Source organism: Microdochium trichocladiopsis (genome assembly GCF_020744255.1).
Source record: "Microdochium trichocladiopsis strain MPI-CAGE-CH-0230 chromosome Unknown B0I36scaffold_5, whole genome shotgun sequence".
Taxonomy (NCBI): Eukaryota; Fungi; Ascomycota; class Sordariomycetes; order Xylariales; family Microdochiaceae; genus Microdochium; species Microdochium trichocladiopsis.
Genome location: NW_025763548.1, coordinates 2,939,938 through 2,960,244, shown reverse-complemented (window position 1 = coordinate 2,960,244; position 20,307 = coordinate 2,939,938). Strand labels below are relative to the sequence as shown.

The 20,307-nt window shown below is 57.5% G+C and overlaps 7 protein-coding genes across 7 annotated transcripts; 3 read left to right on the top strand and 4 right to left on the bottom strand.

Annotated features, from left to right (window-relative positions):
* Positions 1–131: 131 nt before the first annotated feature.
* Positions 132–1,143, bottom strand: B0I36DRAFT_123536 (uncharacterized protein). The gene is made up of 2 exons (XM_046148077.1): positions 563–1,143; positions 132–292 (listed from the first exon to the last, which is right to left on the bottom strand). Exon 1 carries the CDS (start codon positions 1,061–1,063, stop codon positions 605–607), a length of 459 nt encoding a protein of 152 aa, XP_046013181.1. The 5' UTR covers positions 1,064–1,143; the 3' UTR covers positions 132–292; positions 563–604.
* Positions 1,144–6,804: 5,661 nt separating this feature from the next.
* Positions 6,805–7,465, bottom strand: B0I36DRAFT_123520 (uncharacterized protein). Its single transcript, XM_046148076.1, has one exon. It carries the CDS (start codon positions 7,382–7,384, stop codon positions 6,866–6,868), a length of 519 nt encoding a protein of 172 aa, XP_046013180.1. The 5' UTR covers positions 7,385–7,465; the 3' UTR covers positions 6,805–6,865.
* On the bottom strand, positions 7,142–8,994 carry B0I36DRAFT_324028 (uncharacterized protein). Its single transcript, XM_046154052.1, has one exon. The coding sequence runs from the start codon at positions 8,687–8,689 to the stop codon at positions 7,547–7,549; it is 1,143 nt and encodes a 380-aa protein (XP_046013179.1). The 5' UTR covers positions 8,690–8,994; the 3' UTR covers positions 7,142–7,546.
* A 1,963-nt stretch (positions 8,995–10,957) lies between these two features.
* B0I36DRAFT_123421 (uncharacterized protein) lies at positions 10,958–11,536 on the top strand. Its single transcript, XM_046148075.1, has one exon. The coding sequence runs from the start codon at positions 11,100–11,102 to the stop codon at positions 11,397–11,399; it is 300 nt and encodes a 99-aa protein (XP_046013178.1). The 5' UTR covers positions 10,958–11,099; the 3' UTR covers positions 11,400–11,536.
* On the top strand, positions 11,533–15,476 carry B0I36DRAFT_422579 (isoprenoid synthase domain-containing protein; the record flags this gene model as incomplete). Its single annotated transcript, XM_046162209.1, has 7 exons — positions 11,533–11,560; positions 12,304–12,424; positions 12,848–12,993; positions 13,208–13,562; positions 14,135–14,224; positions 14,366–14,617; positions 15,005–15,476. 7 exons carry the CDS (start codon positions 11,533–11,535, stop codon positions 15,075–15,077), a joined length of 1,065 nt encoding a protein of 354 aa, XP_046013177.1. The 3' UTR covers positions 15,078–15,476.
* B0I36DRAFT_384265 (uncharacterized protein) lies at positions 15,430–18,117 on the bottom strand (the record flags this gene model as incomplete). Its single annotated transcript, XM_046160994.1, has 3 exons — positions 15,430–16,778; positions 16,852–17,068; positions 17,199–18,117. The coding sequence occupies 3 exons, from the start codon at positions 18,115–18,117 to the stop codon at positions 15,572–15,574; spliced, it is 2,343 nt and encodes a 780-aa protein (XP_046013176.1). The 3' UTR covers positions 15,430–15,571.
* A 668-nt stretch (positions 18,118–18,785) lies between these two features.
* Positions 18,786–20,300, top strand: B0I36DRAFT_289593 (Six-hairpin glycosidase-like protein; the record flags this gene model as incomplete). Its single annotated transcript, XM_046151680.1, has 2 exons — positions 18,786–18,884; positions 18,954–20,300. The coding sequence occupies 2 exons, from the start codon at positions 18,786–18,788 to the stop codon at positions 20,298–20,300; spliced, it is 1,446 nt and encodes a 481-aa protein (XP_046013175.1).
* Between the last annotated feature and the right edge of the window lie 7 nt (positions 20,301–20,307).

The following is a 20,307-nucleotide window of genomic DNA, read 5'->3' as shown; positions in this document are numbered from 1 at the left end:
AACAACCTCCCCAATATTTATCTTTCCAGAACCTGCTCCAATCCGCCATCTGCCTGAATCGCCTTAGTCGTGCCTCTGAATGCCTGCTCCTCGACTGAGTTCGTCTGGGTCTGCAGAATCGCCTCCCGCAACTTTCTCTGCGGCCAACGCTTCAACGCAGTTGGAGCGCCCAATCGAGGTCAGCGCTGTGAGCCATGTGGTCTACGTCCCGCTGAATCTTGCCTAGAGGTCGAAAGTGGCAAACAGCTCTTCGACCTCGGTCGAGTCGGCATTCGCATCGAAGAGTCCCATGCTAGAGATACAGGCTTGCGTCAGCTACTAAATCTTTTGAAAAGGGGCACCACTGTCACCGTCCCCGATCGAAGATGGTCAATAGAGGAAGTGGCGCGGTTGACTTTCGATTGAAACTCAGACAGAGCGCTGTCTTTCATCCGTCGGGTTTCAACCTTTGCACTCTTGACTCACTAGAACACAATGCACATTAGCCATGAACGAATTCAGTATCCTGTTGCTGCCGAGGAGCGATCTTGTCAAAGACCCCGTCACCACTCGCACGACATACCACTTTAGCGTGTTGATCTTCAGTCAGGCCGTCCAGCTCGAATCAAGGCCCGTCTGTGTACTCGAGGAAGTCTGGCTTGCGGCAGCCCTCCCCCTGCTGCGTGCTGTTATAGGCCGCGTTATAGGCCGCCTCGGCCTCGGCCTCCTCGCCACGCGTCTTCTTGGCGACGAAGCCCCAGCCGCCAGAGCGGAAGCTGTTCCAATCCCGCGAGACGCACTCGTCGGTCCAACCGTAAGCGTACTCGTTCCTCTGCGGGCCCCAGCAGTTCGAGCCCTCGTAGGCCCGGCATTCGATGTGCCAAGCGGTCGGTATGGCGTTGCAGGTCATGGTCCAGCCATACGCGCCGCCGGGGCTGCAGCACGTGTTTGGATTCACGTTGGTGCAGCCGGCCGATACCTTGCCTCCGCAGTATTGGTTCTCTTCTCCATTATAGAAACGGATGTCGATGGCAGTGGAGCTGGCGATGAGACCGGCCAGGGCTAGTATTGTGGAAGAACGCATCGTGACGGGGAGGGCGATTGACGCAGGCAGCAAGGCGCGCTACTATACGAATGAAATGCTCGAGAGTGAGACAGCAAGAAACGCAGCCAGGAATCAGTTCTTGTGTCTGCCTTTATAGATTTCTGTCCGAAGCCGGGAGCATGATCGAAGCAGGATCAGAGAGTCTAGCCCTGTGGATGTAGACAGGGGATGAAATCCTTTTTACCACCCTCGTCGGCCAGTACTACGCTGGATAATACCGATCTACTCAAATGGACATGATTACCAGATCCGGTCCTGTAAATATCAGGACGCCAAGCACGAATGACGGGAAGGTGGAGGTGCATTGGCCACATCAGCAGTGCGACCGCGAAGCTGGTGAAAAGGTGTCCCCATCAGGCGAGGGCTTCATACCAAGGTAGGCAAGCCATACACGCTGCCTGATCACGGCAGGCAATATGAAGCCTCATGTGCCAGAGCATAGACTTGAAACTCTGCTCCGCCAAACAAACATTGGATCGCAGTAGAAAAGCGCCGCTCCCTCTCCATCGCAGAATTGCCTTGGAGTGAGCCGCTTGACGAAGATCCCCATCAAATCCTTCCGCTCCTCCACTGCAGGTTGTGCATCCAGGGTCCGAATAGTGGGGTACAGAACCTTGCACTACTACACGTAAGGGGAAGGTCAGACCCTTATATTAGACCCGAAAGTGCTCTCCCCAGTGGAGACTGTGGCTAGGGCACAACAACCGAGTGAATGTGGAAGTAATACCTATCTCACTGCGGAGGATGCCCGCTCCAGCTCCGATCCTTCGTCGGCGCAATAGCCTTCTGCGTCATATCAACCGCCTAGGCGCCAGATCTCCGACGAACAAGCATTGCCGGCACCTCCAAGCGCCATGGCTAAAAGGTGGCTCATCACAGCCAGGGGTGGGGCGACCCAGCCTAGACCTCCAGGGCTGGCAAAGTGCCGCCGTCATCGGTGCACTCCGTTGACCGTGATTTGTCCGCTGAGCGGTGCACAAACACGTGGGTGGACACTGGTCTGTGCCGAGGCTCGCCCTTGGACCATCGTTCGTGTCTCTCCAACATCAATTGGCTGGACTTGGCCGCTATGCCTGCAACACGCTTCCGACCGTATGAGTGACATCGGACTGAGCTGTGCAAGTGCTCAATATCGTTATTTGAATCGACGTCACGTAAAGCCCTGCACAGACACAAAGTCACCCCAGGTCCCTGTAACTCCTGGAATGTCCAAGCCCTGTCCCTGAGGTGACCGAGTAAGTCTCGGAAGTTGTTCCCATACGTTGATCTTGAACTTTCGATGCAGAAACTGAGCGTTCTCGTTGCTGCTACGTCTTCATTCCAAGCCCACATGGATTTGTGGAAGAAAGAGCCTTCCAGAGCATCGATATCCATCGTCAGCTTGCGAGTGTATATTCCAGTTGCGCGGGTCCGGAAGAATCCCAAATCATCACCTTCGGCACAGCTGGCCGAGATCGTGAGGGCAGCCTGCTTATGAACAGAGTCCATTCGCCCAGCCTCTCGATTCCAATCCTCCGAAGAATTCTGCAAGGTACAAAGTCTGTCTACTCACAAAGGCAAAAACCCAAGACTCATAGTGACAGTGCAGGCGTCTTGCAGGTTGCCTGGAAGATGCGAGATCGGGGGTCCAGTCCTTAGCGCTTACTCTGCCGCTGTCGTCAACATTGCTGGATGGTCATTGATTTTGATGTCGCTGCTCGCGTGGCAGGGCGATCTCCACCACCGGTAGCTCAGGGCCAGGAACCGAATCTCGGGGACCTCCGACTTAGTGTGCCTGGTGTTCTCACCATCTCTGGCGACGCTGGCTGAATCTACAATTCGAATGGTGCCCTCAGATTGGCTGATAAGAATTAGTTGCGCGGGATACTCGGTAAAAACGTTGTCATCGCGCTTGCTTGAGGCGTGTGACGTCTCGCACGTCGTAATCAAGCTCTTTATATGTGAGAATGTTTATGGCAAAGACGTGCTTTTGGAGAGCGGATGATGTTGGCCATTAAATGTCCCTGCGATCCGCTATTTCTTTAGACAATTCACCAAGAGGGAGCGAACTGGCACGCCTACAATGGCCGTGATACTGACCTATAGTCAACTCTAAGCCAAAAAACTCTCGTCTCGCGATGCCGGCTGTCCGCAGGCTTAGCACGATACCTCTCATGTTCTTGTCGTGCACAGCATGGGCCATCGTCACAACGCCATTGGAGTCCGGTAAATGGGGCTGACTATCGCTCTTCTTCCTTGACCCGGTATGTTGACATCGATGCGCGAGGTCGCAACAGACTCCGACCCAGAGCGTACCGCATAAGTAGCAGGCTTGCTCATGACCGTAACAGCAGTCAATGAGCTCGAACAGCGTATCATGATGCCGACACCAGCGGTCGAGCCTGGATATTCTCTTGCGGGGATTTCGAGGCTTTGGTGGGTTCATCGTGAATGACTTGCAGGGCCGACAAAGCTGTGACGTAAACTCGAGACCGACTTCACGACTGACCGATGTGAAGACGGCTGGAACGTATAACACCATCAGTGCAGCCGACGCAACACCTTTCGAGTATATAACGTCATCATCAACCAGGAAATCCACGCGGCTCTCAGCCTGTTGAAAGAATCACGGAGTACTGCGTGTCCAGATAGGCTGGTTACTTGGAGGGCTGCATAGTCTCTGACGTGGATCGAGAGCGGTAGCGGGAAGCTCTAGCGGGAAGCTCTAGTCCGCAGTAGGCGGCCACAAGCTCGTGCATCCGCCATTATACACTTTGAGATAGGTTTCGGGCACCTAGGATATTCAGGCAGAATTGTCTTGTGTCGGGAAAGCCTGAGCTGACCCCATAGCAGCCTCACCTGCTGACGCAATATTATCACGGATACGAGCATATGCAGCTAAGACAATAATACATAATGCACCGCAAAGCCTAATGTGGCGGCGTCTTGCATTGACGTCCGTACGCGTAACCAATGGAGCGCTTCATACAACACATCTGTGCAATTAGCCGTAAGCTCTTCCGAGGCGGGCGGGTGATCAATAACTGCATCACTCCATGGTTCAAGCTGTTTGCAATCACAGAAAGCCATATCGAGTCATTTCTAACATATTTTCGTTCACAAAACATTCAAAATGCATTCAAAAAGAATCCTCAGCCAAGCCACAAGCAGAGTACGGCTAAAAAATTCCCCTGAAACGCAATAAGGATGGGGCGTGGTTTTTCCTGTCTTTCCAGCTCAGTCATCAAGTTAAACCATTGGCAATTTTATTTCTGAATTTTCGAAGTATCTTCCTCTCCCATCCATGATCCGGGCAATTCAAGCGGTAGACGTCAGTGAATATCTGCACAGCGCAGTGAAGGCGGCTCTTTCAGTACCACAAGTAACCTCGTTATAGTGACCCGAAAATGCCATCTCCCATTATTCGCTAGAGCCGTGACCTGCTCCACTGCACGGCACAGCTGCTCTAGTTTGCCCTAACGTGGCGCACGGGACGGCCCTCGGACGGCCCGCACCTGGGCGCGAGGAACTAACCTAGTGCAAAGACGCACTTGATTGAGCTAGGAAGGACTAGTTTGGTGGGATAGTTGGAATCGTTGAGCACGAATTCGGAGCGCTCTGGGGCCGCGAAGGACTCCACCACAGCCACGGAACGGCCGAAAAGGGGCCCCTTGACGATAGCAACGACCAGCAGGTTTCCGTGTCGGGCTAGGTCCTCCCGGGAAAGAAAATGCCGTCCAGTCTCCGCATTTGATGGATGGTTGCAAGATCGCGCGGCTGAGACAGATCGGGTTGCATCGGGGCTTCTCCCAAAGGGTGGCATCCGCGGCGGATTCTTCTCGGGTGCAATGACTCGAGCAGTATGTCGATCTGTCTGCATGAGAAAAAGCAAAGCCTTGCTTTGGCCCGCGAGGCGAGAAGGCCCAGCATGGTGGTTGTCCGTGCTTCGCTGCGAAGTTTCTCGAAAATCATAGGCGGGCGCATGATTCTAGCCTGAACTCCAATGGCTACCAAGTCTCGATATCGGCCTTGCCGCTCCAACGATGCAGCTTATGGCTCACAATCTGCTGCATTGCGCTGATATCTCCCGCCCAGCCACACCTCATTCGCCCAGCCTTCGTTCTAGATACGCAGGTCAGCATGGCTTGCCGTCGCCTGCAAAGCCAGTGGTTGGCTAGTCGAGGAATGCTCCAACGCCACGAAAGCACTATCAGCCAGGAGGAGGACATCGTACCGGCCAAACTTCTGGCCGTGATAGAGCCGTGGCAATTGGCCTCATCCTGCTCACCTTGGTTGACCAGGGGTTTCCGTGAAAACGACAGGCCCTGTTCGCCGGTGGGCCTGAACTTTATTTCATCCGGCCCCTCACACCCTCGATCTTTGTCCGCTCCAATGGCGTCGTCGAAGAGTAGTCAAAGTCAGCATGTGATCGGCACTCTCCGTCTGCTTCCCTTTTGCGAGATGGGCGGTGAACGCGCCATATGGATGGTGCGTGGTCGCAGGGAGTGGTTGTATTGAGAGTGATATTTGCAGGCCAAGAAATAATTCATATAGTGCCCTGATCAGCGACATTATCAACCATCTTCACTTCCAAGACTGAGACTCCATGAGGCCGCCAGTGTTCTGTACTTTCATATGTATGGGATGGTCACGAGGGCCGAATTGCCTGCCGAACCCGGAAGCTCGGGCTCATATGCTCGGCGGGATCCAACTGTGGGGGAAGGAGGGGGGGGGGGTGAGCACGAGTTGAACGCGTCGCACATATGCATGCACCCATGCATTGCCACCGTCTGTAAGACAAGCTTGAGTATGTTGGACTGAATATGCATGCAAATAAAGTGTTGCCACGTGCCTGTGTCGGGGATCTTGGCAAGAACGGGAACAATACAGATGACGAATAGCTAACTGCATGCAGAGGGCCGTGCAGGGGGTGCCTTCAGGGGTACTCGCCACTTTTGCGTTCACTATTCCCCAGGGCCAACTTTACCCGTGTCTTGGCCCGCGAATGCTTCTAGATTCATCGGAACAAGTAAGAGACAGCAATTGGGAGACGGCAGAGGTTCGGCTCCTCTGGCATGGACTACCAATCAGGGAGCATCATGTTGCCGTCTAGTGGCGCGGATCGTAGGCTGCCCAGTCAATAGATACCAAGAAAAAACGCACCTGGACGGGGTGGGCCGCTAAGCATGGCGTGAGCATGGTCTATCAAGTATTTCTGTGCGCGATGATCTGCCTATCTTGCTATCTTGCTCGCCTTACGCGCTGGCCTGTCAGCCAACTTGCCTCGGTCTAAAAGCTTTCCTGGTGCAGTGCTGATACGATCCTGGCACAAAAGTAGGCTTCAGGAGAGTCAGTGCTACCAGGGAACGGTCCGGGCCTCCTGACACGCGAGGGCAGGCCGCAGACGTCAGACTTGGGACGACGGGCGTGAACCGTGAATCCTTGTCCAACGGTCAGTTATTCAACGGTCAGCTATCGTTGTCTTAAGCGAGCCGCTTGCCCGGTCCTCCAGCAAACCCTCTGTTCTCCGCAGCACGATCCACACAGACGCCCCCCAGCGGATCAATCCAGCTCCGACTTCGCAATGGAAATTCGTGTGGCTCCCCGTTCCCGTCCGGCGGTGCTGCTGGTTGACTGCACACGCTCGTATCTTTCCTTGCGCGCTACCGTGCAGGCAGGCAGGTGCATGGAAATCCCATGCACCTCGTATGTCTGCACCACCAAGACGGGCGCCCTGCATCCTCAGCCCTTGTCGCTGCAGAACAGAACCCCATGTTCTGGGATAAGGGACTTTTCAATATCCTAAGTCCGTCTCTCTCTCTCTCTCTCGTGTGGGCGGCAAGTGCCGGCCCGGCATAACCCCAAATCAACGCGCGTCTGCGCGATCAGGTGACAGCGCATAATACTGCAACCTTGCGGCAGAGCTGCATGCGGCTTGCATGCGTGGAGCGGTCCACCTGTTCCCGGCCGCACGGACGGCTGGGACGGCAAAAAAAACGTGGTTTTGATGGTACGAGGCGCATGTCTAGAAGCATACGAGCAGCGTGGTGTTGTAGAGTGACTGAGCAGCACAGCAGATGTTGAGCACTCTTCGCATTCAGGTATAGGACGGAAAGTATTTCGATAAGGGCCTCTATTCGGGTATCTGAGCCACTCCAAACGTCTATCCAAACTCAATGAACATAAAGCCAGATGCGTCATCAATGAACAAAGCCCCCCCCAAAAAGAGTGGGGTGTGAGGAGGGGGGGTGTGTGCAGACCATAAAGAACCAGGACAGGAGTGCTATCTTTGTACAGGGAGAAAGGAGAATGGGAAAGCATGACCTTTGATCTGCGTGCGCATGAGTCTCATGGACCTGGTCGGTCGGACGTCTGAAAACGTGTTTCGCTTTTTTAAAATGAATGATGGAAGAAAATACGCCCCTCCCCGCTCTGAAACTTTTTTTTTATTCATGCGTGCTGCCACCACCACTATCCGCCTTTTTAGGTAGACCCCGTGTCCCGGCTGTCGTAACTGGGCGCCATGGACCGGTTGAGGCCTTCGAGCTTCTCCATGGCCTTGCGGCGCTCAAACTCGTCGAGCAGGGCGTGGATCGTCTCGAGCGGGAAGTTGTGGATCATGGGCCGTGTCTCCGCCGGGCACACGTTGGATGGGTAGTCCTTGAACTCCTCCATAGCGAGGTTGAGCCGCAGCAGCTGGTTCCAGGAGACAATGGCGTCGCCGATGAGGAAGGTGGCCACTTTAGCGAGGGCCATCTCCTCGATGATCCAGCGGCGCTTGAAGAAGGAGCGGTTGAGGAAGTCGGCGGTGCCAATGGCTCCGACGGCGCTGGCGTCAAAGTGGTGGATGACGGCCTTTGCCCATTCGTGATGCGGCGAGTAGTGCTCCGGGTGCAGGACGCGGTCGCCGGGCTCGTGGAAGGACGCGGGCATGGCGTCGTCAAAGTCGCGAATGAGCCGAATGCCCGCGTCGGTCTGGGGGATCTTGAGCCCGACCCAGCCCACGACCGTCTGCGCCTTCCAGTACACGCGGCCCATGATGCTTCGCTGCTGTGCCCTCTCCCGCCGGTCCTCGGGGTTGATGCAGAGGCAGTCGATCCAGATCCGCAGTATCGGCTCGGCATGCTCGCCGTCGCCAGGCGAGCTCTTGCTGCCAAAGTGCCGCATCAGCTGCGTCAGCCACCGCGGCCGCGAGCTCCCGCTGCCGCCGCTGCCCGCGCTGCCGCTCCTCTGCGTGTGTGGCGCAAAGACGGCGCGGGTGTGCCGCAGGGCCTGCGCAATGTGCGCGGGGATGGGCACCGTCTGGCTGTTGATCTGGATCTTCTCCGTCTCATCGCCGTCCCCAAGCAGGGACGAGATGGCGATGAAGTCGACGTCGTTGTCGAGCGGGATCTGCACCATCCGGCACACAACGGGGTCCTCGATCAAGCCACGGGGAGTCGTCCGCAGCTCGAGGAACCGCATCTCGGCCTTGCTCCAGTCGAGCTTGCGGTAGTGCAGCCGTGGCCGCGGGCCTGAGGGCGCCGGCATGCTGGTGCTGGTTTCTTGGCCGTTGGGCTTTCCTCCGTTCAGGTGGTCCTCCACGAGCCGATGCTGGTCGGTCCTAGGCGGCACACTCTGTGCCATGCCTCGCCTCTCCGCGGACCAGGGCTCTGTGGGACGGACGAACGGCCGGCCTATCGACGCTCGCCGCCGTGCTGCGCCCGGGCGGGCGTCTGGCTGGATGTGGTTGAGAGTGGAATTGAGAGGTGTCAGCGCGGCGCGGGTTTTGCGCGACCGGCTGGGTCTGTTTTCCGGCGCTGCTTACAACGGTCCGCAGACGGAGTGGCCAGTTGCGGATCAGCCGAGACGGCGGTGCCGAGCGTACGTACAACTGTTGGTTGTGTCTGTCTGGAAGCTGAGGACAAGAGGCCCTGGGAACCCCGCCCGCCCGCAGGAGTGCAGAAGGTGCGAAGAAGCAAAGGTGCAGCAGAGGGAGCAGGAGTGTGTAGCAGGAAAAGGACCCTGCTGACTGCGGTGGCTGTTGGTTGTATAGTTACGGCAGGAGGCTTGGGGCTGTGGACCTGTTACGACACTGGACTTTCAGGGGCGGATCCAAATGTTAAAGTTGCGGAGCACAGCTGTTTTCGTCCATGTGCTAGATCCCGTCAGTACAAGAAGCCAGGGCGGAATAGGCAAAGGGCAGAAAAGTAAAGTTTAGCTCTTGCAAGAGAGGGGCTCTAAGGCTCGTAGGAGAGTTTGGGCTTTCCATATTCGTGCGGTTTTCAAACGACGGGACAGTCGTGGGCGTCCCGAACCGCTGCTGGTGGTCAGAGTGCTTGCTCAACACTCCGCCTTGAGAGGCACAGCACCACTCCGTCCAAAGAATTCAGAGACACCACGCACGAATGCAGTCCACCAGCCAAGCCCGATGCCCCATCCGGCCCGGGATCCCCTGCCAGTCCCGCCGTTGGAGAGTGTCCCGCAGCCAGAGCCAAGACATGGCCGGGGCGTCCCTTGGAGCTCCGCAGCCGCCAGCATCTCTAGCGGCAGACTATTCAAGCGAGGCTTGTCGAGCCCCTGATGCTTGCTGGTCTGTGCATGGTGCCTATCCTGGTCTTTTCCTCATCAAATGGGCTCAGAAGAATTCCTTCCATGAGACGACTCCTGGAATCGGGCCTTGCCTACCGATGCCAGCATCGGGCCATTGGCTCGAATCCAGTCGGCATTTCCGTCCTTTCGGCCAGGATTCCACGCGTACTGGGCACAATGTGTTGGGCATTTACCACGTGCCGCGCTGACAACATGTGTATGTATGCAGACAGTCCACGCCATTAGCAACAGGCGTGTCAGCCACAGGCCCGAGCTGACACAGGGGAGGAGTCTTGGTGTCTTTTCACGCAGCGCATCATCGCCGACTGATGCTGGAGCTGGGCTGGTGCAGCGTCAATCAGTACGACGAGTCCTTTTCTTCCCGCACAATTCTAACCCCTGGCATACGCGTGCAGGGGTTGTTGGCAAGCAATCTTTGGGACGCTCCACCACCGCCGAGTTATGCCGAACTGAGTTAGCATGCCGTTGGGAGAACCCCAGCTAGCTCTGCGCATGAGACAGCCGTTCTTGGCCACTGAGTCGTGATTTCGTGGCCTGGGCGACGTGGACATTCTGCAGCATGGCAGTCCATTTCTCTGGCTGCAATGCCGTCGATCTCGTGCGCGTGTATGTGTGTGTGCCAGCGGCGCGCAGTCCACTGTTCTAGCCTGGAGATCTGGAAGTTCCTGACTCGTGTATTCTCCACGCATTCCCGAAGGGGAACCACCGCAACTCGGTCATCGTCGCCATCGCGATTGGCGTAGCATGCCGGTCCTGACGCCGTTCCGAGCTGTGGTTATCAGCCCCTTTCGGCCAAGATCGACCCTTGTGTCGTGCCATGCCAGCGCGGGACGGGCGAGTATTTTGGGCCAATCTTGACCCTGGTCGGTCGTGTGACGGGTCCCTTCGAGACCCCTGTCAGTCGTGCTGGTTCTTGGGTCCTTGGCACCCTTTGCCGTCTCACTGCATGCCGCCTGGTGTGGTTGCGGCCCAGGCTGACGGATCTTGCCTCTCGTGGCCAACATCACCTCCAACGCCCCTTATTCAGCCGCGCCTTCTACCCTGCACTTTCAGGTTCGAGAGGGTTCGATCTTTTGCAGGACAACCTGCCACGGCGAGCACGACAAGACGGCAAGCCGCGTGTCTGATCTTCGGCCGTCGTGATGCCATGTGGAGGTAGATCCTCGGGGGAAGGCCACACCTGCCCTTTCGTCTCATTTTCCTGTTCAAGCTGCGGCGGGCTCACGATGCTGTGTTTTCCACCAATGGAGACAGATTTTATCTGCCAGGCCACCCTCTCATGCTTTCTTTGCCCCAGTTACAAGTTCCTTGAAGACGACAAAGATGGAGCGTATCAAGCATCAAGGACCAACATGTTGGTTTGACAGCCTGACTTTCGGCGTCACGGCCCACAACAGGGCCGCTGGAGAGGGGCCTTGAATGAGGTTGACACTCGCGTACGGAGATGGACCCATCGCGGGAGAAGACTGGGCCGATGAAAAGCCCACCCACCGTCCACGGCCCCGTAGACACGATATCAAATGTCCACGTAAGGAGGAGCTTGCGAACCCACCCAAAGCACAACGAATTTCGCTCACCCAGTCGAATAAGTGCGTGCTTTGGAGCTGGACTTCCTCACTATCACGAGCTAACTCCCGCGCCCCGACCCCAGGCGCTGCTCCGCAGAACGACTCCAGATTGGCCTCGTAAAGCGGGCCCGCTACGTTGCTTAGACTCTCGACCGACTCCTCTGGCGTCGACCTAGTACCGTTTCAACCTGATTGCGTATTGCGTACTGCGTACTCGGACCGGGGGGGGGGGCACCACCCTGCGCAGCACTCTGACAAAAAGTTGGTCAGTCAGTCGATGGAGTCTCGATATCTCTCTCCACAGCTCCCATGCACGACGCCGTTGCAGGCGATGCAGGTGGGTGAAGATTGCTTAGCAGGGACAGGGCCTGCACCACCAACATGCAACCAGGAGCTTAGCAACCAACAGAATACTACTGCAGATTCCACCATTGCCACTTTTTCTCCAGATGCCAATCCGGCAGGTTGCTTGGCCTCGTTGGCCGTCGTCGTGGCTTGTGACTAAAGTCGGACGATCCGGGGGCTGTCCGCGGTCATCTATAACGACCATCCGTGCCGCTCTCTTCTCTCCCCGGACCTACAGCACTGACTATTACTTTCTCGCCCGTCCCCACCTGCTATTCTCCCGCAGAGCATCAGTTCTTAGTGTGCCAGGGAGTACCGTGTACCCTTCCATCGCCTAGGCAGATACCACGCAAGGCAGCCAGCCAAGTCTTCGGAAGCGGTCCCCCGGCAACCACTGGCCAGATCCGGCGAAAAGTGCCCAGGCCATAGAAGCAGCGAGTTTCATCGACACGGCACGGCAGAAGCTGTCAAGCAGGATGGATTTGGTAAAGGAGCCCCCAGTCCTGGCAAAGGACTGCTACCCAGCCATTGTGGCGGTGCAATCCCACCTGCAGGACGGGCTGCTGCCAAAGACACCCGCGCACAAGACCACGCCGCCTGGCGAGCTGCCCACCCCGGAGTCCTCGTTACCGCCGTCCGAGGATGGAGACCGCTGCCGACTGCAAAGCAAACCTGGCTGTCATGACGACGACAACAACAATGACTGCCGGTGCCACAGCGATGACGATGACGCAGTTTCAGACGCCGAATGGCTGCGGATCCCGGACTCGTTGTTCTACTCCATCATGTCCGCCGAGCCGGTCGTCAACCCCAACTACCACGAGTCCAAGGCCATGTCGGATCCTTGGGTCGCTAGGTGAGTCTTGACTCTTCTTAGCCCAATCGTCATTCCCAGAACAGTCTGTGAGCTGTAACAAGGCCTCCCGCATTAGTTGCGGCGACTAGTCTGTAAGGGTCCCCCCCTGCCTGCACTGGTGAGTCCCGGGAGAGTTCCCCGACCCGTGTGAGCAGCCCCGGAATTCGCAGCGCGCCAGATTCCTTCCTTCATCCATCCATCCCTGGCAATATCGCACTGCTCGGCGAGCAGGAATATTCTAGCTTGGGGGCTTTGTCTCATCTTGAGGCAATGTAAGCTTTACCCAGGGGACGAGCTAGTGTGCTTGCTGCGTTCGTTGGGCTTTGTCGTTCGGGGACCAGACAAGCCCAGGGTTCTCTCCGCATTGATGAAAGATGACGGCGGGAAACAAGGATTAACACGTTCTTGAAACACCCCCTACAGGGCATTAGGGCTCGACGAGAAACAGGCCCGGAAATGGGCCAAGCTGGACATCGCGTACATGAGCGCAATCTGCACGCCGCGGGCGGACTTGGAGGTACTCAAGCTCATGAACGACTGGAACGGTTGGGTGTTTGCGTTTGACGATCGTAAGTGGCTTCCCCCCTTGGTCTTTGGGTCTCTGGGTCTTTGACTCATGAAGCTGGGTCCGATTCCTGCTTTAACGCCATGCAAAAAAGCGCATGTCTGTCGTCATTGTGTGAATGGAGCAGGGCCGGCGAAGCGCCCGTGCTGCCCTCTCCGACAAAGGAATTTTCAGGTAGCTCCGACTAACAGCGCCTGCCGTGCGGCATTGATTCACAGCATTCGACGAAGGAGCCTACACCTCAGACCCCATCAAGGCCGCCGAGGAAGTCATCGCGACGCTCGCCGTGCTCGACGACCTGCACCCGCCAGTGTGCTCCGTCCAGCAGCCCGTGCGGCACGCCTTGCAGTCATGTTGGCAGCGCTTCTCGAAGCTCGCCCCGCCACAGCTCAAGTACCGGTGGAAGAGGCAGCTCACCGCGTATGCCGTCGGCGTGCTGCAGCAGGTCGGTGTCCAGGCCAGGACTGCTGCAGGAGAGAGGGAGGGCAAGGCGGCCAAGCCGCCGACGATCGAGGAGTACATGGAGTACCGCGCAGGATGCGTTGGCGCTTATCCCTGCTTGGGCCTCATGGAGTAAGTGATTCCGTCTCTTCGTCGCGACCCGTGGAATGACGGGGGAAACACGCTGCTTGCACATTCTCGAGAGGTCGATGTCCAGGCCTATAAGTGGGCCCACCAGCCTAGCAATCCTTTTGCAAAGGAGCATGCCTGTTCGTGTCAATCTTGACGGAATCCGGTCTGGGCTGGTGGCGTGTGCGGCCTGCGTCTTGTGCACGTACCATGTTCGTGAGGGCGAGCCGGCCAGGGCTCTCGGGTCGGCTGTTTCCGGTCTCGAGAATACAGTCCAACTCGACTCCCGGGGAAGATCTGTGTTTGCCGACGGCATAGCCATACGGCGGCGATTCTCTGTGCTGCTGGCAGGGAACCGTCAGCCGGGGGGCATCGCCCAGTCGAGCGACTGCTGCCCACAACAACGGAGAATTCTGGCCGGGCGCGACCCACGTGGATGGATGTCTGTGCCAGCCTGGTAGCCATGCTGCCAGGTCCTCTTTTGAAGGCTGGCGTGCCTGAGGAAGCCTGATCATGCAAATTTGCTCCTGTCGATCACTTCGCTGACCGTGTCCTTGCCATTTCCTTTCTTCCAGATTAGCAGAGGGCATCGACCTGCCACATGACGTTGTGGACCATCCATCGTTGAGTGGGATTGCCAGGGTCACGGTAGACCTTGTCACGCTGTAAGTCACATCGCTCCCTGCAGAGTGCCATTGAGAAGGATTCACACCCCTGCGTGTGCATTCATCACACACGTTGTCTGGCTGCGACCTTCTCTGGCTCCATAGAATTCTCCCCAGGCTAACAGGAATACCCCGTTGCAGGCAAAACGACATATGCTCCTTCAAGAAGGATATTGACTCGGGCGAGACTGCCAACATCATGTTCCTGCTCAAGGACCAGGGCATGACCACCCAGGAGGCTGCCGATCGCGTCGGCCAGATGCTGCACGACTGCTACCGTCGCTGGTACACCCACCTCGTGGCTCTGCCGTACTGGGGCGACAGCATAGACCGCCAGGTGCTCAAGTACATCGAGGGTTGCCGGAACTTGGCATTGGGCAATCTGACTTGGAGGTAAGAAATTTTCCGAATCGGTGATCTTTGTGCGTCCACGGGGGTCCTGGGTCCTACGTCTACCCCTGAGTGATCTTTCATTGTCCAGCGCTTCACAGCGGGAAATCTTTTGGGGACGACGATAGCAAAGGGGGCAATGGAGGGGAAAAGCGGCGGTCCCCTAAGCGACGGGGCACGAGCGACCTTTTATCCCGCCTGACTCCCCGACTACCTCCGTGTTCTTGCAAGTCCCACGTGGGGGTCTGCTATCGTCGCCATGCCGCCCACGCAAGGCCCCACGGACTGCCACCCCTCAAACAGACACGGCACACTAGATTTTTGGCATTGCCCAGTTCGGGTTAGCCTGGCCATGAGATTGTTGCTGACGTGTTACTTGCTTCTTGACAGTTTGTACACGCCTCGATACATGGGCGACCAGGGCCAGCGCGTGCGGGCCACGCGCATGATCAAACTGCGGTGAATCAGTCACCCGTGTGGTGTCGCCTGATCATGCGCCGAGCATCGTAGGATCGGAGAGGTTCGATATCAGAGGCGTCCACTTGCGTAAATCGCCAAGTAGACTTGCATCATGGGAGGACATAGTGTTTTTTTGACATCAAGTTCTGAAGCGTCGGAAACGGGCCGCATCGCAAAGGCAAGCAAGCAAGCAAGCAATCAATCGCATTTTGAACCAGGGGCGGGGGGAGGCATGCAAGAATGTATTCTCGGAAGCAATCGCATTATCTATCATGTCTGGCCAGGCCAATAGAGCCTGGGCTTTGCTTGATATGACGAGTTATGATGGAGTTGTGGTTTCGCTAGATTTAGATAGCATCTATCGTTGGCCACTTTCCTAAATTTTAAAGATTTTCAATCCTGATCATCTGGATCTTGATAGCTGAAGGTGCTCGCTTTCTAATTGATCTGTTTTGATGCGAATCAGCCGATACTCATGCGTTTTGTAGGCTATGCCTCTTAGGACCGCGCAAGCGCTCCGAGAATCGCATCCGGGTCAGGGGCATCCATCCACCTGGCCCCAACTGCTTTTCTATCTGGTGCAAGTGTCCCCTGATCACCGCCTACACTCTCCATTCTGCCGTATACTCCAGCAGAAACCGCGAAGAAAGACTGTACGAACAGCAACTCCGTCCCCTTCGGAAGCCGTACACCAGCGCTGTGGTCCACTGCCGGAATCAAGGTCCTCTGGCAGGCGAGGTTGGTATTGGAATCAGGCTTCAGAGCGTAGACCTCGGTATCAAGCTGCGCCAACGCCGACGAAAATGACGACGCGGCACTTGTGACGACTGCCGAATGCGAGACAAGACCGCTCATACCCGCCGACGAGGCCACTAACACCGATTTTCGCTCTTTGTCTGTGAATACACCCTCCAGGGCGCCAAACTCGGGCTTCAAATCATGTCCAAGCGCTTTTGACAAGGCCTCATCGCCTTCAAACGCAGACAGTGGCCGGCCATCAGCCTTGCGGCGGTCGTTGATCGCGAACCCGCCCTCGACGGTATGGAGTGTCTCCAGGTCCTCATGCACGACGATCCTGTGCACCCGTACATGCCAGTCTGGCCAGCGGTCCGTCGGCGGGACGAGGGTCGTGGTGACGGACACGCACCGGTCAGCCGGCCAGGGGTACCACTTTACCGTCGCGATGGGGACGTCCTCTGGGTCGGGGCCACCGGCGCCCAAGGGCTCAGTGGGAAGCCGTATCGTGGAAGCGCACACCTCTTCACACTTCCACTTGACGGCCCAGCTCTCCCCACAGTCGCGGCTCAGCCCGAGACAGTTATCCGGCGCGATCTGTTGTATAAGCGGGCCTGTGGGGACAGAGAATGTGAATGCCGAAGAGTACGCGAACTTGCAGTATTTCGCCTGGGTTGCCTTCATTGGCCACGGGACGAACTGGCCCGGGGTAAGCATAAAATGATGGTTCGAGGACGGATGGTTGCATAGGATCTGCTGCGGGCCCGGGAGATACGCGATCCCACTGACGCCGCTGCTGTGGTTACCCGGGTCTGGCCGTGCAGGTGCGCATCGTGAGCTGAGTTGTGGGTATGGTAGCTCTTCGGTGGTCCAGAACGGGTCGTCTTCAGGGAGTCCGATGGCGATGAGCGACTTGAGTGCCCAGTATGGAGACTGCGGGGAGTTGTAGTCCTCCGCCATGTAGTAGTTACTGCATGCCAGGCCGCATGTATGTCAGCTTTCCATCCAGGGCGTCAGTGGAAAATCCGGGGTGAAGAACTTACGGATATAGCCACCCAATATTGAAAGTGCCGTCGACATGAAAGATATTCTCCGAGTTGCGCGCCCACCACCGGAGATGTCGGAGCAGGAAGCCCTTGCTCTCACCAGGGCTTATGGCCGAGCCGGGCATATCTGCAACTTTGGCGAGCGCCAGAGCGGCATAGAAACCCCCGCAGGCGAAGCGGTATGTGAGAGACCTGCCGAATGGGATGGCCGCACCTGATCACACGTTCGTCAGCCTCTGGAAACCTCCCACAATATGGTAGCGATCAAGAATGAACAGCACGTGTGACCTACGCAGACGCGTGGGAAATGCACCGTCGCAGTGGAGAATAAACATCAGACTCACCATCGGCATCAAAATACCGCCAAAATCCTCTTCCAAAGTCTCTCGCCTGCGCGCGATACATCTCGGCACGCTCAGGCCACACGTCTCCGGCGAAGCGCGTAAAGAGGAGCTGGCTGAACTGGATCGCAAAGCTGCCCGAGTAGTAATCGGCGTGCCTCCTCCCACCCATGAACAGATCCCTCCTCTTCTTGACTGATGGCTGGCCGTCAGTCGCAGGACCTCCGCTCATCGCCTCCGACTCCGCCTCTTGTTCCGCAGCAGTCGACCAAGGGCCGTCGCCAGACCACCCGTCCTCGCGATAAAACCCATCAAGGATTTGCAAGTCAGCCTCGATGTGCTCCTTTACCGGACCCTCCAGCGGGTCCCCGCAGACCTTGAATAGGGCGAGGTTGGCAAACACGCGGAACCAGCGCCAGTTGTTGAGCGGCATGGGCTGGTCGTGCAGCTGCCTCAGCCAGTTGCGCACATTCTCCTTCTGCTTCTCCGACAGCGGGTCGTAAATTTGTTGTGGCGCTGCGAGGAGCGCGAAGGAGAGGATCTCCGCCTCGACCATCCGCTGGTCTATCCCTTCGATGGTGCCCCAGTACTCGGTCGGGTACGTGGTGGGATCAGCCCCTGCGACAAAGCCGAGGATCCATGGCTGTATCGTTTGCACTATCTCACTTGCCAGGGCCGGATTGTGTGCAGTGGTGGATTCGAGCCCGAGGAGTAGCGCGCCGACGGCCCAGAGCGGCCGGGCAAAGCCCTCGAGCTGGGCGGCAGTGTCGTCGAAATGCGCTCCCGTGGCAGACGGGATTCGGATCCGGGCCTTGCCTGGGGAGAAGTACGGCAGAAGGGGCTTCAAGAAGGCAAGGGTCGCGCGGATCACGTCAGAGCGGGTGCGGAGGGGGTTGTCTGAGAATCCTGGAAGGGGAGGCATGGTCGGTCTGTTGTTGGAATCAACGCTGTGGCCAGTGAAGATGAGTCTGCCTTGACTAAGATCTTCTCGCAGCGAGCTCAAGAATCCTTTATGGGTAGGTACTGGCAGACTCAGAGGCAACGATCTGGCGGCAGTATAGCCCGTGTGGAGAAGTCTCCGAAATCGATTCCCCGCACGTTGACTTCCGACTTCCCCATGCCGATCACGGCAAGCGGGCAGCGGGCGGCGGGGGATTGCCTCCTCCGAGCCCCTGTGATTGGAGGACATCGGCCTCGGTGCCCAGATGCCCCGAATGTCCATTCTCAAAGGAGCAGTCGCGACATGCAGCAGTGTCACTTCTGAAGAGACAGACCCCACTAGCATGCATCGGGTGAGTTTCCTGCCCACGAGCGACGCGTGGCAGGTGACTTCGGGCAACGTAGTGCATGACGAGCTTGATGTTTTCTTCAGAAGGAAAGATCGTCTAGACTTGTGTGTCTGCTGGACGTGGGCGGAAAACCCACAAAAGCAATTCTAATCCCGTCTCCTACAGCTCATAACATCTCTCGCCGAGAACGCGATCACCACGCACGAAGACCCGCACGCAGCCTGTCGACAAGATGGCACCCGCAGCAGTGGTAGAAACAACAATGCCGGCTCAGAATAAGCCCAAGCTTGCAGCAGACCAAATGTCTGCCAAAGTGTCAGGGATAGCGCTCGATGAGCTGTTCGAGGAGAACATTGTCGCCAAAATTCTCAAGACTGCCCTAAACGACCTCAAGAACAATGTGAGCATTATCCATTGATCTTACATCGGACCCCTAGTAAGCAACTACATCATCTCATCATTAATCCAGGATCCTCCGACTGCCTATCCCGAGTACGTCCTACAAAACGGCCCAAACGCCGGCAAATATATCCTCCGCGAGGCCGATTTCTGGACATGCGGCTTCTTCCCGGGCTCCATCTACTCCCTCGCAGAGCGCCTCGTCAAGTTCCCTCACACACTACCAGGAACAACAACAAAAACCAAGCAGGCTCTGCTCTCTCAGCTGTGGCGCCTCGGGGACAAGTGGTCGCAGCCGCTCTACGAGACCGCCAAGCGCACCGACACGCACGACATGTCCTTCATGATCCAGCCGTCGATGCGCGTGCTCTGGGAGGTCGTAGGCCAGGCGCGCGCCCTCGAGGCGATCGTCACGGCCGCCAGGGCCCTGTTCACGCGCAACAACGAGACAGTCGGGGCGATCCGGTCGTGGGACGTGCTGCACCAGCAGAACGTCCTGATCGACTCGCTGACCGACGACTTCCTCGTCATCATCGACTCCATGTGCAACCTCGACCTGCTGTTCTACGCGTCCGCGCACACGGGGGATCGGGAGCTCTGGGATGCCGCGGTGGCGCACGCGCGGACGCTGCAGAGGACGCATCTCCGTCCCGAGACGGACCAGGACGGCGGCGCTGGGAGCAGCACAACGACGCCGCCACCGCGGCAGCAGCAGCAGCTGTACAGCACCATCCACGTCGTCAACTTCGACCCAAAGACCGGCGAGATCAAAGAGAAGCGCACCGGGCAGGGGTACAGCGCGACCTCGACCTGGGCCAGGGGCCAGGCCTGGGCGATCCTCGGATACGCGCAGACCTACCAGTGGACCAAGATGCCCGAGTTCCTCGACACCGCGGTCGGGCTCGCCGAGTGCTTTGCCCGCCGTCTCGAGTCGTCCCCGGCAGAGGTCGAACTGCCCGAACCGCGGCGGCCGGGAGAGACGATCGGGCGCCATGTGCCGCTGTGGGACTTTGACGCGCCGCTGGAAGACACGGGTCGTGGTCCGCTGCGCGATTCATCCGCGGGCGTCATCGCCGCCAATGGGATGCTGCTGCTCTCTCAGCTGCTCGCTGGAGCGGGTCGGGTCGAGGAGAGCGCGAGGTTTCGCCATCTCAGCATCACGATCGTCCGGGATACTCTGGATCTGTCGCTCGCACCGGAGAAGGCGAGGCTTGTAGTTGGTAATGGTGGTGGTAGTGGGAACATGGTCACGGCAGAAGACGTGCATGCGGAGCGGCGATTCGACGCGATCCTCAAGAACGCCACGGCGAATCGCAACTCAAAGGATCACAAGGTATACTGGGATCACGGGCTCGTGTATGGCGACTACTACCTCATTGAATTTGGCAATAGGCTGCTCAAGATGGGGCTGTTGTAATTATGAG